Source organism: Pseudoliparis swirei, chromosome 23, assembly GCF_029220125.1.
Source record: "Pseudoliparis swirei isolate HS2019 ecotype Mariana Trench chromosome 23, NWPU_hadal_v1, whole genome shotgun sequence".
NCBI classification, from domain to species: domain Eukaryota; kingdom Metazoa; phylum Chordata; class Actinopteri; order Perciformes; family Liparidae; genus Pseudoliparis; species Pseudoliparis swirei.
Window position 1 is genome coordinate 8,015,194 of NC_079410.1, and position 18,872 is coordinate 8,034,065.

General features: G+C 41.3%; 3 protein-coding genes across 5 annotated transcripts; all 3 read right to left on the bottom strand.

The window, feature by feature from the left end:
• Positions 1 to 62: 62 nt before the first annotated feature.
• Positions 63 to 3,653, bottom strand: dhrs7b (dehydrogenase/reductase (SDR family) member 7B). Of its 2 annotated transcripts, none has more exons than XM_056407159.1 (7): positions 3,609 to 3,653; positions 2,522 to 2,690; positions 2,263 to 2,381; positions 1,959 to 2,169; positions 1,686 to 1,778; positions 1,410 to 1,562; positions 63 to 1,278 (listed from the first exon to the last, which is right to left on the bottom strand). In XM_056407159.1, exons 2-7 carry the CDS (start codon positions 2,670 to 2,672, stop codon positions 1,073 to 1,075), a joined length of 933 nt encoding a protein of 310 aa, XP_056263134.1. In that variant the 5' UTR covers positions 2,673 to 2,690; positions 3,609 to 3,653; the 3' UTR covers positions 63 to 1,072. The 2 variants fall into 2 exon arrangements, with proteins under 2 accessions (XP_056263134.1, XP_056263135.1); XM_056407160.1 differs by lacking the exon at positions 3,609 to 3,653 and adding an exon at positions 3,575 to 3,590.
• Positions 3,654 to 4,482: 829 nt separating this feature from the next.
• Positions 4,483 to 7,628, bottom strand: tmem11 (transmembrane protein 11). Of its 2 annotated transcripts, none has more exons than XM_056407113.1 (2): positions 7,540 to 7,628; positions 4,483 to 6,158 (listed from the first exon to the last, which is right to left on the bottom strand). In XM_056407113.1, exons 1-2 carry the CDS (start codon positions 7,584 to 7,586, stop codon positions 5,642 to 5,644), a joined length of 564 nt encoding a protein of 187 aa, XP_056263088.1. In that variant the 5' UTR covers positions 7,587 to 7,628; the 3' UTR covers positions 4,483 to 5,641. The 2 variants fall into 2 exon arrangements, with proteins under 2 accessions (XP_056263088.1, XP_056263086.1); XM_056407111.1 differs by lacking the exon at positions 7,540 to 7,628 and adding an exon at positions 7,407 to 7,529.
• A 1,591-nt stretch (positions 7,629 to 9,219) lies between these two features.
• Positions 9,220 to 12,419, bottom strand: natd1 (protein NATD1). Its single transcript, XM_056407219.1, has 3 exons — positions 12,249 to 12,419; positions 11,233 to 11,351; positions 9,220 to 10,906 (listed from the first exon to the last, which is right to left on the bottom strand). The coding sequence occupies exons 1-3, from the start codon at positions 12,346 to 12,348 to the stop codon at positions 10,790 to 10,792; spliced, it is 336 nt and encodes a 111-aa protein (XP_056263194.1). The 5' UTR covers positions 12,349 to 12,419; the 3' UTR covers positions 9,220 to 10,789.
• Positions 12,420 to 18,872: the final 6,453 nt, after the last annotated feature.

Here is an 18,872-nt window from a genome sequence, read left to right on the forward strand (position 1 = left end):
TAGTTTTTTTACCAACAGTTTGGTTTCTATGCTGAACCCGACTGAACATTCTCACTCAGCAAAACGAATCGGCTCATTTAATTAAGAATACACTGAACAGAGATATGTATGACCGTTTCATAGTTGTAAATGTAAACATGTCAACATTTTATTTCCTGCTGCAGATAGATAGATATATACTTTATTAATCCCCAAGGGGAAATTTGTCGTAGCAGTAGCAGCACCAATAAACTAAACACACAAGAATAAAAAATAAAATATAAAAAACAGGGATGAAAGATATATGAACAGGTGTATGTGAACAACAGGTGTAGAGACACAATTCCAGTGAAACTGTACAGGGGTGTTGTGATGAGCCTCACCTGGACTGAAATAAAGCGATAAAACTGGTTAAAAACCGCTCGACCCAAACAGGAAATTAAACAGACCACAACAAACTCTTCTTCCTGCGGGATTTCCTTCCTCCACGCGTATTAAAATCATTTGTTTTGATAATCATTTCCAGTGGAGTACAGTACATGTGACCGAAAAACAACACGCAAGCTGCTGGACCGTGTATCCATATGAGATCGTTGTCAAAAAGTGATTTTCTCTTTTCCATCTGCAACTGCTGTGGATAAATCCTCTGCAAAACATAAACAATACTTAAGTTGTTCTCATAAACTTGTTTCTGCTGCTCACCGTGACGACGAATTACATCTCATCTGTTCTCGCTTTCCATCTTCAAAATGTGACACTGAAGGCTTTTAGGATAACAGCTGAAGACCTGACATCATTACACTTGATTAACATCAATATTGCTGCAAAAAGGGAACAAATTTAGCTTTTTATTTGTTAACCGAGTCAATTTGAAAATCAGCATCACATGCTGACATCTTTATGTCAATGGGAGACATTCCACTTTTAGACTTCGAGGACAAAGTCTGGTCAATCACAGGTGTAAAATCAATGAAAGATGGTTTATTTGTGTAAGCTGCTATCTGTCCACACCTCTTGCTCATTTGGCGTCCGCGTGAAGCCGCCGCGTTCATGTTTTGGTCCGTGAGCCTCGCGGTCTTCACCTGCTGCAGCTTCACTCGTCTTTCGGCCTCCGCTCCTTGCGAGCGCGAGAGGACATGAGTTTGAAGAAGAGTGCGGGCCACATGGCGCGGAGGTAAATGGCCAGATTGGGCTGAGGTCCGGCGAGAACGACGTCTTTGCTCTTCTGACGGACGGCCTTCAGGACCGCCTGAGCCACGTCTCTGGGGTCACGACCCGCCGCTGTGGTTTTATCCAAAACTGAAAAACCGTGTCGCAAGAACAAGCAAGACGGTTGCGTCACTGATACCGGCGAGTCAGGAGGTCAACGACTACACACAACGATTCTATGGCTGGGAACGTAAACGCAGTCACGCGCTGCACTGCCTCACCTCCGTACTTGGAGCCGTCTCCTGTGACAGCGTTGACCGACAGGCTGGTCCGGATGTACCCGGGACTGACCACGGTCACTGGAATCCCGTAGTGCTCGATCTCGGCCCGTAAGCAGTCAAAGTAGGCCTGGGTGGCGTGCTTTGAGGCGGCATCTGACCGATGTGTGAGAAAAGCGACAACAACAGAGTCCTGCTTCATTTCCAATCAACTACACCGACCGAAACAAACTCTTTCTGTCGTCGTTTGATTTAATTAAACGAGTGAAGACAACTTACAGGCGGATCTGAAAGGAATGGCTATTTTGCCCTGGACGCTGCTGATGACAACGATGTGACCACTGCGGCGATGAACCATGGAGGGCAGAAGAGCTGTGAAGGGAGGGAAGAGGAAGGAGAAACACCGGACTAAAGGTCAAATATTGTGCTCCTGACATCCGAACATTTCCATGAAAATCGAGCTCCGTAATGATCATGCTGGAACTACTTTCCTTCCTTGTTTTAATTAAAGATCCTTTAAATAACGTATGTATGGCAGAGCCGCTCACTAACCTTGAGTAAGAGCAATGGTCCCAAAGTAATTTGTTTCCATGACATCCCGCTGAACTGAAAGGTGGGTGTCCAGTATGTTGCCGCGGTAACTGATTCCAGCGTTATTGATGAGGACGTCCACATGCCCGTAACACTTCAGGATCTCCTCCGCAGCTCCGTCCACTGTGGCGGTGTCAGACAAGTCGAAGGTGACGGTGCAGGGAGTGTAAGTCTGGTGGTTGTGAAAATTAGGTCAGTAAAACCATATTTGAATGTTATCGTTGACCGTGGGTTTACGCGAGGGCTACTCCTTTGTGTGACACACCTGTGGTCCTGAGCTTGTTGAACTCGCTGTGAGCTCCTGGACCACCTGCTGCAGGCGGCCTGCATCTCGTCCACACAGCACCAGCCGTGCGCCTGCAGCGTGAAAGACCCGAGCACACTCTGCAGAACATAAAGCACACCTCTTGTTCATGGTGGACATCAAACCAGGCCGGCAAGTTAGCGCGTGTTCCTCTGTGTCACTCGGTTTGGAGAAAGCATGGACATGTAAGATGATCGGAGGAGAAGAAATGGAGGCCGACCTTTCCCGAGGCCAGAGCTGGCCCCTGTGATGACCACCACGGCGTCCTGCAGGGCCGCTCCTGGTCTGAGGCGGACAAGTATTCGATAAAGCAACAAGATCCCCGCACCGAATAAAAGCAGCTGAAGTCCTCCTCCCATGACGCGCTCCATGTCCCACAGTCACTCTGCCTGACAAGATTAAACAGATTGAACTGAAACTGTTATTTGCAATAGTACAACAGAGAAGTCACCCAACACAGGTCTGGTTAAAGCAGCACATGTTCACCCAATATGTCTCTCAGATGACAACTAAAACAACACTGTGAACATGAAAGACAGATCATCAAGCAATAGGTGATTTCTGCGCTCCATCAATGAGGAATGACAGTGAATTGGGAATTTAATTCGTGCCGCTATTGGATATTAAAATGTCTCGTTTTGTGAGCTGAACTTCAGTCTAATTAGGACATTTGAAGACATGACTCTGGTAACTTGTAACTGGATTAATTGTTTAAAAGATAATATAACATATTTGATCATGAAAACCACTCCTTGTTGCTGTGCTAGTCTTTACTTCATAAGCAACTACCATAACTGGTTAAAAAAATGTTGTGTTCTGTAAGCTCTCCAGAGAGGGAGTGTGATGGTTAAATGTGAAGTGGTTTGAGCTTAAAGCGCTTCCACTTGTCTCGTCTCCAAGGACTCTGCAACACATTTTGAACGTATGTCTAACAGTTTTTTAAAAACTGTCTTGCAGATGGTACATTAATGCATTTAGTGTGAAAACAAGCAATTGTTTCCCTGTGTGAAGTGTTCACCAATTCCGGTTAGCAATCGACAAACCACAACCTCCCCTGATTATAACATCTGATCTAAAACTGCAGATCATTTATTGCTAACAATGGCAAGAATGTTCATCACCAGGTTAACTTAGATGCTCGTTTAGAAGTGAAAACAGTCCGTGAACAAGGACGATTGGCATAAAGTGCACAGAGATCCAAGTCGAGTGTAATATATCTCTCGGACTGCTAAACCCACGTTGGCTCGTGTTTACACTGTAACGCGACACTCACTTAAACACCAGAGTTCATGACAGTTGCAGCTCACCTGGACACAGCGGCGTGAGTCGGGCTGCGAGCACTTCCGGGTTCGTCTGACAGAGACCCCACGTGACGATCCGACGAGCGGAGATTCGTTTCTCGAAAGGCGACCGGCTGTGTCCCCCGCAATGGATTGTGGGTGATGAAGTACTTGCCAATTTGAGAAAATAAGCACCCAAATAAACCTAGATATATTTTTTACCTAAAAGACAAGTGTTTGATTCTCAAAACCAGTTTTTAAACTATTTTGGAATTAAAGTCTGATGGACGAGGTTGGACTCCACCCCATATTTACAGAGATAATAGGTCCATTAATTACTAGCAATCTGATTTGGGTCTCTGAGTGACACTTTGGATAAACTCTTCATGCAGTTCAATTAAAGTCAGGGGAGGGGCTGACCATTATGAAGCCAGCAGACCCAGTGCTTCCTTAAAATGTTTACAGCCAGTCCATCACGCAGCACTTATAATGATCCTGCTCTGGCCACAAACCAGAAGAGTTTCTCATCCCATAAGTGTTTGCATGGTCAGAAAGCATAGTTGGATAAATGTGCCTACTCTGTGCACACAACTGCATTTTTTTGTCTGTTGCAAATTGTGCAAAAAGTTTCAATTTGAAAAGAAAAGCTGGGAACTTCTACAAAGTGAATCCTCTGTTGTCCAAAGTGCTTTCATATACTTTCACAATGCATTAAGAAACTATAAGTTTCACCTATGTGAGCACGATTTACTGAGGTGAAAAGCTGCTTGTTTTTAGCCACTGTCCATCTAAACAATGTAATATGTTGACAGAATATTGTGAGGGGAAGGCAAGACAGTACCTTTAGTGATGGACTGCTACTGCCCGTTGTGTGACCACAGGACTTACTGAAACACCACAGGCAAGTTTACAATTTATTTGATACATTGTTCGATAGACCTTTAAGGGATTTACACAATTCTTTAGGAAACTTTTCATAAACACGTGTCAATTTGCTAAAATCCTGCTGGCAAAGTCAACAATTCTCCATCAGCTTGTCGTGAACATTTATTTGTACGAGATGTACTTTGAATCAGTGACCTTGACAAGGTCACCGTTACTCTTGATATTCAACTAATTCACATCTGAATTGCACGTAATTATTAAATCATTACAAGTCTCCTATATATATCACAACTCATCCTCCACGTCGACGACACCTTTACCTCCTCCTTCGACCCAACATTTTAAAACTGCTGATCTAGACAGCGACGCAGAACAAGAACCATTGGATAAACATACAAAAAGAAAGTATGAATTTATAGTTTTCTGTGAAGTCAAGTAGTGATTATATTTTAACTATGAGGGTTTAGCCTGTTGTCAATGTAATACACATTATTAAACGCATGTGTAAAATGTGACTTTTCAAAAGTAAGTATTTGTGTAGTGTTTCCAAAAACCATTGGGCCAGAGCATCGTCATACGATCTCTCACACTCTTCTAAACAATATCCACATGAACAAGACACAATCTCAAAGAAGTTGCAACTATTTGCTCGTTTCTGAACATCATGTAGAATTTAATGAAAAAAGTAAAATAAAATACAGAAAAGTTAGTTTGAAATATCCTAATGTTTAATGAAAGGGTGATGTACTGATCAGCAGGAAAGGGGGTACAGTAAAACTACGAGGGAAAGGGGACAGAGCTCGGGACTCGACACACGTCGGTCCGTTTCAACTGCAGTAGAATTCAATCCAGAGGAACTGCTGTCGTACCCTTGTGCACTTGCTTGAGTATGAAGGTTGCAGGTGGAGGGTGCAGGGGCTGCGGCGCAAGGGTACTACAGATACAAGTGCCGTTGTCACAGACGTAAAGAAAAAGTAAGGGGAAAACAATTCCTATAGTTTTAACTATATCCCTCTGCTCAAAAGTTGAAAATGGAAGCAACCACTGCATGTGCGGAGCTAACTGCTGGGCCCGATCTTGGCTTCCACTTTTCTTACATCTGGGGGTGGATAGGTGCCGTTTGTTGGTTTTGTTCCTTTTATTCTGTTGGTTCTTAAACCCTCTTCAGAGTGCACTCATACAGCATAGAGTTCGTAGATCTTCTTGGCGCAGTATGCCAGGGCAGCCAGTGCTATCGTATTATGGAGTCTCTTTCTGTGGACATCATCCCTGCGTACCAATACAACGGGCGTCGAGGAGGTGAGTGTATGCAGGGGCAGCCGTGAGAGTTTTTGGCTGTCGTACTCCACCTGGTACTTGCAGCAGGGGTCAAATTGCCATGAAATCCCATAAAGGGCAGCACAGGCCACACTGAAGGCACCAGCGGGCAATGCCACGTAACGCGAGTACTCGACGGGCAGAGAAAGGGGCGTCAGGAGGCAAGCGGTACCTGACAACACGGCCGTCTTGTGCAGGCAGTTGCCCACAGTAATCCACCGGGCCGTTTCATCTCCAATGCGTGTGGGCTCAATGACAATGTATTTATACTGGGCCTCCAGTGCCTGCTCCAACTCGTACTCAAACTGGTCCTGCACATTCTCCCCATTGTAGATCTCGTGCACAATGTAGCAGTCTGTCGCCGGCATCACGCCCCTGTTCAGAAACAAGACGTACAGCGAGGAATAGAGAGAGAAAGGATAAGGAGCAGAATAACAAGACATGATACATCCAAGATTGGTTTGCCCAGTTTAAGAACCTGACAATATTTTTGTCTTTAATAGCGTAGGCAAAAAAAATCGTAGTTGGCTATTTTAGTAAATATGTTCTCGATTGAAATTCACATGGAACAGATGTTATATTCTATTTGAAAAGTATGGTTTAAGTGTCGGGAAAAAGTTAATTTGTTGCCATCAATCAGCAATAAAATAGTGCATATGCTCAACTATATAATGATTAAATTACAAACAATCCCCATAACATTTAGTTAAATTGGTAGATACTTAATGAAGTATATAGTATAGTGAGAGTGCAGTTTTACAGCCAATTTGTATGCTTGAACGATTCCTACATTATATCAAACACAACATTTGGATATTAATTATCACAAATGTGTAAACTTAGGTTGCAGACATTTTAAAAAACAACAAATGGGCATTACAAGTTTAGATAACTGTCAAAAAATTGTCTGATCAAAAACAGCTAACAGCCTCCAAAGTGTGAAATATTAAATTATACATAAAAAAAGAAGGAATAGCGAATCTGTGACCAACATTTTTTTTTTTACATGGACACATTAATTTACGCGTTGATTAGTTTCCATCTGGTAGATTAATCAAATAACATTTTCTGCTAACATATTCTTTCGGTTATTTTAAAATGACAAACGTGTGTACGCGCGCGCACCAGTGTTAACCCTCCGAGGCCTTCCAGCACAATTTGACAAGATGGCAAACAGCCCTCGCGACGAGCCTCACGTGAGATAAGGTTAGACACCGAGCTTATTCGGGCTTTGGTTAAAGGAGCATTGGACACGAGTGGAAACCGTCCTGGGATCACAGGGAACGGGCCACACGCCAGTTCGATAACATGCTTTACCAACGCGTTAGCTGGTAAAAAGTTGCACTGAGCAGCCAAGTTAAGGACCGTCTACTTTCTAAACAGGTCGAGCAGCACAGCGGACAACACTGGGTCCAGACACAAACGTGTCGCACGTGAGCTATGGCGCATTACAACAGCGCTCGCGCACAGGGGAGGTCAAGCACAACTTTCCCCACGGTTGGCCAGCGCGTGTGAAATATCACTAAAACATCACATGAGCTGCGAGTTTGTTTCCTCGCTAACGTCAGCTAGCTGTGCACGGTAGCTCGCTAATGTTAGCTAAGCCTGGGGTAAAAATCCGACCTCTCGCGTTGCCATTTCACGTCCAGTCCCAGGCGACGTGTGTGCTCAGGGATCTGGTAAATGGCGACATCGACTAAACGGCGCATCACATTTAAATATGTGTGTTTAATATCAAAGATGTGAAGTAACTGACCTCTCCCTGCTCACTGGGACACCGCGCCTCCTTCCCAGCGACGCCATGTTGGAGATACAACCGTGATTGCGATTGACGTATGAGAGCGCACAGTCTTGTGGGTAATGTAGTGTGTCGACGCTGTTCGACGCGTCCCTTCCGCTCGAATGGGGACTACTATTCCCGTGAAGCCACAAAACAAGAGTACCTTTACGTATTTTATAATAGCGCATATAAGTTTGAGAGGTCAGACTATATTATAAATGAATGTATTGCAAATAAACGTAGGTATGCTTGTTAGAAATATAATAATTAATAATCAAGTATATTACAATTGAACATTAAATAAATACAAGATTGTATTTAGATATTTAAATAGTTGTGCAAATAGATTGCATGCATGGGTTATTATAACATAAACTATACATCATGCAATATAGTGTCTCATCCATTAGGTTTTGTGTTTGCAGATTTCTGAGTGCTCACCCATATTGTGCCCCCCTGTGCGTCACCGTGGCGAGTGTGGGCTCCCTGTCCATGTCGTGCTGTAACCTGAAGCGCTTTAGATGGAACTCATGTTTACGTTCAGGAATGCGGGATCAGCTGAAACCGAGTGCTTTTTTAAATGATGTTTAAACCATGCTTGCTCGACATGACCTTGTCTAATATACTATCAATAATCCGTTCAGCTGATGTGATGTAAGGCTAAACAAGAACATGCTTATTTGTTGGTAAATTATTCACCAGTTAACGTGTTAATTAGGATATACATTCTTTGTTTACATTTCACCTTCATACATTCTATTAAAGTATTGAAAACTTGCAACTTGGTCAGATTCTTAGGTTTGTTTACTTTTTTTGGATCGGACAGGTTCAGATTTATAGTATTACATGTATATTACTTTAGAGTACATTAGTACATCCAGGCAAAGTTTAAAATATGTTTTAACTTGGTAAATTCATTTAATCAAATAAAAAGAAAAGGCTCAAGATATGTTTATATTTGTCAAAGTTAGATATCAGTAGGCATTGCAGCCCTATAGTTAATTAGGTTCTTGCTGGCCCGAAACTCGTCGAATATTCAGTTTGAACACACTGAAATCTGCTATAAAATAACTACCACTGGGGCATGTTTATTATTGAACAAAACCTCCCCCTGGTCCCAAATGTACAGAAAAACTCCAGAGGACATGACCTCAGCGTCCTCTAGCTACGCCCCTGGTTGCAGACCAACATTGCTTTCATGGTCCCATCGTCATTCAAGTGGACTCTGGACATACATTGTAGTTTAAAGTTGGTGTTTTGAGTTCATGGAAAGTGAACAGAGCTCCTTCCCGTCACAGAGCACACCAGGAGATGTTTCGTTGTAGTTGAACTGCTGTGCATTCAAATGGGAGACAAGCAGTTGTTCAGCTCACCCATGTTAGGGGGGCTCACCCCGGCATTGCTAACAGCACACAATGTGACAAAGAGTTTAAGTAACTTTGCAAAATTCCTTTCTTTAAATTGGGGCTATTTGTTGCAGGATGGTAATATGAATATATTAAAGTGACCTCAATATACATATATATAGTATAGTTTAGTGAACTTACAAAGGTATGTACTCACGTAAATATATTGTACTATACCTAATCTCTTCTTTAAAGTTGACTATATGTGTATCTATCTGTTTTGTTATTACAAACTTTGACATCGATCATGTAATGAGTATTGTTTTATTTATTAATAGACAACAAGAATGGAAAAAAAGTAAAAAGCACAAAACAATATGACAAGAATTGGTACACAAATATAAACATAAATGAAATAAGTCATTGGATTTCTGGGTCTATCAATAGGAGTGTGTAACCTAAAGGAATGTTTTACAAAAAGAAATATGGTTTCCTGCAATTAATTCTAGGTGATTAAAGTAGTTTAAGAGAGTCTGCAATGCAGGTTGTGTGTCCTGCCAGTGTTGAGCAACCTGAGGTTGTTTTCTCCTCAACACTAAAGATTGTCAACAGCAAAAGCTCCTGAAGAGCCAAGAAAGGGTTTGGTTTTGTTTTACGAGTAAAAACATCCATGATGACCTTCATCGTGTTTGCATCAGCTGGTGAAAGTAGTCATGTGGGTTTACAAAAACAAAAACAACAACAAAAACAGATCAAATGACAAGAAGAAAACAAGCGTATAAGATCCGGCCATCCAGTGTTATTTTACTGAGGACAATGGACGCTATACGATGTAAATGCCCTGAAAATAACAGTGCTGTTTTTTAAAATGCTGGTTTTGGTCAGATATATGAATCCATATCCACATTGAAGTGTTGTACCACACAGGGACAAGCTTCAGACCCAATTTATCACATGTGTCTGTAATATTTAACACATGCATGAGCTTTGTCTTCAAAGTTGGACATCCTCAGTTTGTGTTCTTTGGTTTACAAATCCCTGCATCTTTGACTGATCAATGTACGACTCCAATGAAGAACGGTACACTTATGTTACTTGACAGAGTGGGAGTGGATAGAGTAACAGTGGAACAAAATTTAGATTTTGGGGAAATCAATTTAAAAGAAAGATTATATTTAATTTATTTAACTGCCCAGTACCCATTAAATTAATGCCTATACCTCTCTGCAATCTCTTCCTCTTTTGACCAAGTTGTTTTAAATATTAGTTTAGCATTCACAACTCATCAAATTAGCATTTCAGCCTGAAGAAAATATTTCTACGCAAGAAGACAAAGGCAAATGGAACAATAATAAAAACAAAAGAATATCAGAAGAGGGTCGAAATGTAAAATTCATTCCTGTTTGAGCATCAGAAACGCCGCCATCCCCATCATAGAGAAAGACAGCTGGGTCGTTCCTCAAGGAGAGCTGCTCACATCCAACGAGTCCAAAGGAGGACAATAAAAACTATTATAAGATTTGACTCACATCTGTGCCCATCACAGGCCTGACCTTTGCTTCCAATCAGTGAAGAGTATGCATCCTGAACGTTTCCGTCTGAGGTTAATTTATTTGCTCATGTTGTTACGAGTGGTGACCAGCTGATTCACTTCCTGTTTCTGGCGTAATCCCGTGTTACCGACCCGAAGACCCAACAATCGGCTCACGGACGTCTGTGCCGTGAGATCAGTCGTCTCTGGAGCCACTCAATGTCATGTTTAACAAAGCCTGACGGGTCTTCTGTTGTACGTCACCTGTAACTCCACAGCAAGGTGTCACACAGTATTTATTCCCCGGGAGTCTCTTTCTCCTTCTCCTCTCTGTCAGAGCCATGTATGGTCATTGATAAATATGTTCAAAGTACTGAGGTTGAGGATTCTCTTTGACGTATTTCTGAATGTACCAGCAGGTCAAGTGAGCTTTCAGATCCTCTTCCACCACAAAATCCATGGCTGCCTGTTATCAGAGAAGCACAACATCACATCTAAATGATAAACAATTGTTATCATGGATTTTAAATGAACACTTTGGTCATTGATTGAATATTTGTTTTTGTGCAGGTCAAGTAAACTACATGAGGTGTGCTCTAGTACGCTTCCCATATACAAGTAGAACAATTACGAACAGTCATTATTTGTAAATAATCTTAGTAAATTGTAAAAAGCCAATTGATCATTTGAAAATAAGGTCAACATACAACAAATTGGTGCTATAAAATAAAAAATAGCGGACAGAAAAACAGATGATGATAAATGAAAAATAACACCCGTTACGAGTTTTACCTTGGCCAGGTGCTTTGCTATTCCTCTACCTCTGTAAGCATCTGGAACTTCAGTGTGTTGCAAGTCCACCGTCTTCTTCCCAACGTATTCATACAGAAGGACTGCACGATCATGAGATCCTGAGGGGAGACAGAGGACATAGTTCTTGGTTGTGTTCGTCTCCACTCAACCCCCAAGTAACAACTCTGGATACTGATAATACATACAAATGCAAATGTAAATGTCAATGTTTAAGGGCACAACTGTTATAGCAGATTTATAAATATTGCTCACCGTGAGGATCACTGATGACCACCACAACACACAAACACTCCGACCTCAGGCATGCAACACAATCAATGTCAGATTAACTTTAACATGTTGGCATTTAAATCAGAGTGTAAGATCACCGGCTAATGTAATGATCAAGTTGCAGAAGCAGCTCGTCTGTTTTCAGTATATCATACACCTTTAAAAAACAAAAGATAATAACAAAGGGAACTAAGTTCTATAAAATAATATAGTTATATTGTTAATTGGGTTTGAAAATGAAATCCCACTCCTCACATATGGATCTAATTAATAACACACACTATGTTTTATCAAGGAATGTATGACTGGTGTTTTAGGCATCACTGATTCAGGTTGGGGAGATAATTGGTTATTCGGGAACTCCGTCAGTAAGGGTTGATCCTCAGGAATGTCTGTTGTGAGTGGATTCTGTTCACGGTTTTAAATTTGCTTTCAGCAGTGGAAGGAAAAACATATATTGCCGAAAAACAAGCTGACGGTACATGTAAAGAAAGTCAGCAGCTTTGACCGAGAAGCATTGTCTTCTTCTCGGTCCTGACACGAACTAGCATCTGAATAAAGACGTGACATCGCGACTGTGCGAGATGAATGACGTCTCTGTGTCTGAAATGGCAGCTGGAGTTGTCAAAAAGGAAACGACGACGACGATGTTGGCAGCAAGAAAAGCACACCCTCTGATCTAGCATTAGCCAGCTAGCACGCCAATGTTTACATGATGCACTTACCATTTAGTCTTATGACAAACTGCCGACGCTTTTTATCGTGTTCCACTTGTATCTGAGAGTTGCTTGCGTCGAAGACAGTCGCCTGCGCCGCCTGTGCCATAGTATATAGTAGTCCAACTGACGATGGCTGCTATGCTACTTTGCAGCTTTGCTAACCAGAAATGGGCAAGATGAAATGATGAACGGTCGAAGCACAACACCTCGTCCAACGGAATCAGCTGTGAGGTCACGTGACCGCCAGCCAATCACACGCCGGCGGTTGTCAGAGAGGAGACAAACGGCGCAGACGGACGCAAAATGAAGTCTGTCACACACAACAGACGTTTTTTCTGTATGTTTTACAGAAATATTGGCGTTCAAACCACGTGGATTTCAAACAGATAGTACATTTTTCACATGCAGGATTCAAGACACCCTGAAAAAAATAATTAATTCGTCCAAAGTGGAGTTTTTGGGTGGAGATTTGGCAAATAAACGTATTAATTAATACAATTAGAGCTCTTGAAAATACCCAATGTCGATTTCAGTTTACTGTTGGGGAAATCTGTCATTGACTCTAAGTAAATGCAGTGTTCTACGTTGACCTATGCTCCGGGGTGGGCTGGCCAGGGGACAGCGGCCAACACATTTGTCCAGTGGGAAACAATCAACTACAGGAGCAGAGTGAAGAGAGACTGAGCTGGAGGTGGAGCCCACTCTGCCACAGAAACGGGGAAGAAGAAAGAACCCATGGAGAGAGAGATGTGAGAGATGAGGCTGTGACTGATGCCGAAACATCAAATACGATTGTTTCCACAATCAAATAATGGACACAGGGGGTGCTGAGCGATTAAACATCTCTCTCTCTTGTTCTGCCTGTTTTGTGATATACATGCCAAAAAGGTACCTAATATTTCTAGACTGAAATAAGATCGGCATTATAGTTATTATAACTATGAGGATTTTTTTAGTTGCCTATTTTGTGGTGCCCACTCAGGACTTGGTGCCCTACGCGCAGCGCGTAGTGCGCGTTATGGGAGCGGCGGCGCTGGACACAGTGGCAGGAAGCATGCAGCAGCGTTTCCTCAAGAATGGCACTTTGTATGCAGATGTGGCACTTCTGGACCCACATGTGAGTGAAGTCTTCCATGTGTCATAGCCTACATTTGATCACCTCAGTTATAGCTTGTCCTGATTGAAGGAATTTGCTTTAAATATTTTAAATGGTAGGTGTTTTTTAAATTATTATACTGAATTTCAATTTTCAATTTGACTGCTCTACACTTTTTTTGGGTCACATTTGCTGATAATTGATTTATTTGGGTATAAAAAGTACTTTTGGTCAGACTAGTGTGTTATCTTATTAGTTCAGGTCAAGTCGCAGCTCACAGATCCTCAGTGACAGCTGTAGGTCTTTGAGCTGCAAATCCTTCTCAGTTGGGGTTCATATGTTTTCTTATACCACTGATATACTCATATAAATTAAATACGGTGTCGTGATATAAACTTGATAGACATTGGCAGTATTTCTCAGCATTGTGGGCAGGTATGTCAAGATCACTAAAATTACAGTGACGTAATCCCGTTAAACTGTTGGTTTAATCCTCTAAAACTCGAATGGAGTTTGTCAACTCTGTCTGGGATTATGTGTGGCTCCTGTTTCTTTGGGACACGATTGAAGAAACCTGTTTGTGAGTTCTTCTCTCTGGTTTTGAGAGTGAGAGGGAGCACACTTCTTTTGCAGATGGATAACAGCGTCAGACAAAACTTTTCACGTTTATCTTAAGTCTCACTTATTATTTTTTTCAATCTACTGCTGAAAATGATGTCCAAGGCGCCGAGGTAAGTCAGCATTATCTACAGAATGTCCTATATTACTTAGTTATCATTGCTTTAATGATATTTTTGGATTGACCTGATTATAAAATCTTAATAATAATTGTTTTAATGCATGCGGTATCTCAATATGACAGCTGAGTTATTGAATACATGAGTCATGTCAGAATGAGAAGGAACAGTGAGTATGTTCAATTAATTATTTCTGGACATACATCTGTCCTATTTACCTGGAGCACAGAAATGATCAATAACTTGTCTTTAGCACTTCACCTGAATTATGATGAAACTCATCCACAAGCTTTTCATTGGCTTTTAAACTAAATACATAAAGTGTAAAATGATCAGCACACCAATGCCTCGATTTCTATCCCTGAATATATCCAAATGAAAATGTAATAGTAACACACACAATGATTGTTTAATGAACTGTCTTAATCTTATCTATAACAGGTGGCCTGAGACCCTGGTAAACTCTAAGACCAACACACCTGCACAGAAGACCAGGGGAAAGGTGACTTCCACACTGCAATTTACAGATGCTTATCGTCTGAAGCAAGTGTTTGATTGTCTCACATTCATCAATTCAACATCTATTCCTAAATATATACAAAGTGTAATGAGGATTAGGAAACATCTGAAATATGACTTACTTGACACTTTCATTGTCCATTCATTCTATAAAAAAAAGTATTTTCACCTGCATACCAGGACTCTTGCTCAGCTGTGTTGAAATCATCTGTATATAGAGCATATTTAACCAATAAACAAGATTCAAGACACTCAAAAGTTGACAAAAAAGATCACAATCCCATCTGAACCAGGTTATGATGTTCAACACAGCAGTGTTGTTAACATTGTGTTAAATCGTGAGATTGTCTTCTCATTTATTGGAGCATCAGGTCCTTTAAATAAGAATCCCAAAATACCTTTCAGGGTCTGACTTATACTCATTTGATTTGTTTGAGTCCACTGAATCTGTTTTGCTGTTTATTTCAGTGATTACTGAACAATAATTCCCGTAATATTTTTTTTTGAAGCTCACTTATTTATGAAGCTCGTCATCTCAATAACAACTCCCCCATCCTCCAGAAGTAGCTAATACCAACTGTGTGCATACAATTGTGTTAAAATTATTATCTCCCATGTACTGTACGTCCTCTCCTCAGAGTCGCTGTGGGGTTTTGCTAGATGTGCATTGATTAGGTTTAATTTATGAAGCCGTTGATGGCCATAGATGAAGTCATTGCTTTTATTACCTGCACAAGCCGCTAAGTCAGGACTCCTGGAGCCTCCTCTCATTGATTTCTGTCTTGAGGCTCGGCCACAGATTGATGGCCTCAGCAGTTGGTGAGGCTGCGTCTCTAAAGACTGGAAGAAACCACCCGTCTGAGGGCTTTCCAATGCTCAAGTGTGATTAAGTTCAAGTGTGTGTCTGTGTGTGTGTGACAGTGTCGGTCAGACGGCACTTAAGCAAATTAAAAGCTCTTTTGGAGATTAAGAGGTTTCTCTCCCTGGTGATTGGATTGTGTGGGTCAAAGAGTCCATGTTGGGCCGGGGGTGAGCAGTATAGGTGCGATGTTTGATATTTAAATATTATCGTCCTCAAACCTGAAAACCATACAGAACTCAAAACCTCAAAGTCTGTCTTATTTGTGACTTTATTCTCTCAGACAACCGCTGTTCTTGCTTTCTTTTTTCTCTCCCCCAAAGGAAGCAGCAGCATTACCAGTACCATTACCAGCACCTAGCAGAGGTAAACCCGCTGGCAGCCAGACGTCTAAACCCATAGATAGCTGTGGAAGGAGCAGCAGCCTCAGCAGCAGAGGCAGTGATGCAACTGCTGGCGGCAGTAAAGCTGGTGGCAGTTTGAAAAGAGGCAGCCTCAGCCACCAAGACCAGCATCGCACTCCGCCAGACGAGCTCTGCGCTTCTGCAGCAGCCGGAGCTTTTCGTTCCTCCACACCTCGTCTCTCACTGCTGCTTCGTTCATGAGGAGCAGCCGCTCCCTCAACAGGCTTGACCAAAGAGCCACCAGAGACGGTAATGACATGTTAGGCTACCATGTTTGTTTATGTTTTTATTTTTTTCCAGTTCTTAATGCTGCTATACATATTTATAGAATATTTATCCCATTTAAATTATTTTACAGTCAATACTCTTAATTTGTTTTTTTAAATGTATGTATTTTCTTAAGTTGCTCCAAGTCAAAAAAGTTTTTAAAAATTTCAAAATAGAAGCTTTATACACTTTTGTTGATAAATGTCAGAAAATATGTTTTTTTTAAAATTGTTTTATATCTTTTACTGCTGTCCCTGAAACAGATTCGGACCATACAGACCCAAGTTCACGAGTTAAAAAAACAATCGCAGAAAAGAAAGAACTGGATTCTGGACGTCTGTCTTCCTCTCAGGAGCAAATCAGGTTTGTTATGTATCTTTTTTGATTGTTTTAGAGGGTGCTGCATTTTTTTGTTTTATGGTTGCTTTGTAAAATGCTGTTATTGTGCTTTAATGTAAAATTAATATAAATGTTTGTGTCTGTTAATTTGTTCCATTTATGTTATGATCATGAAAGGGACAACAAAGACCAGTGTCATGATGAGAAAGCACAGTCTTCCTCCTCTTTGGTTTCCACCACTGCACGACATCATCACTGCAATAAAGTAAAAAAACAGGTACTTCATATGTGACATTAAGTAGTAAAAATCATGTCAATAGCAATATCATAATCACAGAAGCCTGTTAAATATTAAAATCAGTTTATTTTGCCATTCAAATATCCGTTTTTGATTTTGCTAAATGAATGTCACATTGTGAGAGTTCAACTAACTTCAAGAAAGCTTCATATACCAACGATACTACATTTGTTATTAAATATATGAAGTCTTCTATAAATGCCTTGATAAATTAAATGTTCTACATTACAATGTTTAAGGGACATATTTGAGAAATGCACCATCAAGAAAACATTAAATGTATCAAACATATTAAATCAAGAAAATTCCTAAGAGGGTAAATCAAGGTAATCCAAAATGTTTCGATAAACTGACACCTCCCAGATAAATAATAGAATATTAACCTTTCCACAGACCAGAAATAGAGTCGACACACTCTGTGCGCTGACCTCTGGGATGAGACGCGACTGGGTCCAAACAGTGTTGAAGAACGTGAGGCCCAGTCTCACACCTGACGGCACAAGGTAAATGAAGTTGTTAAAAGTGCTGCATAATTGGTGTCAAATTTGTAAATAAAATAGTATAGTAATCTGCCCTCAAGACTGATTTAATTGACAGTTTACATCATTACTCGTAACAGGCCATATTCTGTCTATTTAGTGGATTTAACATTCATAGTCTTACATTTGTTTCTTTGTCCTTCCTCACAGCTGCCTCTCCCAGCATCCAGACTCTCAGTCAGAGGAGGATCTGGAGAAAGCTGAACACCCAGACAGCTTTTTGCAAGAGCACAAAACCAGTGACTGTGCAGAGGAAACACATCTTCAGCAGAAAGAAGAGGAACTGCAGCTGGAGACAGAGCAGCGTTCTGCTGATGGAAGCTCAGCGATGTCCACGTTCGCCCCCTCTGCCCCGCCTCCCATCGGTCCTCCACGGCTGGTGGTGGAGGAAGAGGGTGCTTCCTGTTTTCAGTGTTCGCTTTTTGATGGAACCGAAATGACTGGTGAGTCATTGAACAAACTGAAACAAACTTCCATCCCAGTGTTTCTTTAGTAATTAATTTTTAGAAACATGATGTCATCGTATGGAGGCGCTCACAATATGGGGCCTACTTCTTCTGTGTGTCACCTTTTGTGCTCCAGGTGTGACGGATGCATCAACGTGTCTTGATGGAGCTGGTGACGGCTCTACTTCCACTGCAATCCGGTCAAATGTGGAGTGTTTTGAGGAACATTCAGATGCGCTGAGTAAAACTGAGCAGAGTTGGCAGCAAGTTAAAACCACACGCCGCAGCGACCAGCAACAGGTATCGATAAACTTCACCCGGGAGTGCTCGAAAGATAACGACCAACTTCCCTGTGAGCAGCAAACTGGGCAACTTGTCAAAGAGGTGAGATTATGTTCGAGAGTGTGTGTATGTAATTGAAACAATAGGTTAAAACATGTCCACCTGAATGCATGAATAAGTTAATACCTGTTTGGGGTGATAGTTTCATAACTATTTCTCTACAGCTGGAACAAACGCACAAGGAGCTGCCTCGACTGCAGCAGTTGAACAGGAATCTGCAGGAAGAGCTACAACAAGAGAGAGCGATGCAATCAAGAGAATGGCTTCTTCCACAGGTATAGTGCAGAAGACACTCAAACATCCACAATATGACCATGACTACAAGGACAGAGGAGTACTTTCTCCAGACGTCTCCTCACGCTCCGCTGCCACAAGGACAGATACAGGAGAACATTCCTGCCGACGGCTATGAGGCTCTATAACAGATCACCTCTTGCCAGATCATAGTGCAATAACTACAATAATAACTTCATATCCACACTATGTTGATCTGCACTTCACACTTTTCATTTATTTTATTTACACTACACACATACACACACATTTCATTTGCACTACACACATACACACACTTTGCATTTTGCACACTGTCTATATTTGGTGTTTTTATATTTAGTTTAATTGTCATTAGTATTGTGTATTGTGTATGCATATATGTTGTATATATACATATTTTATTTTATATTTTGCTTTGTATGCTTCTATATCTTTCATCCCTGTTTTTATTTTTTATTTTTTATTTTTTATTCATGTGTGTTTGGTTTATTGGTGCTGCTACTGCTAC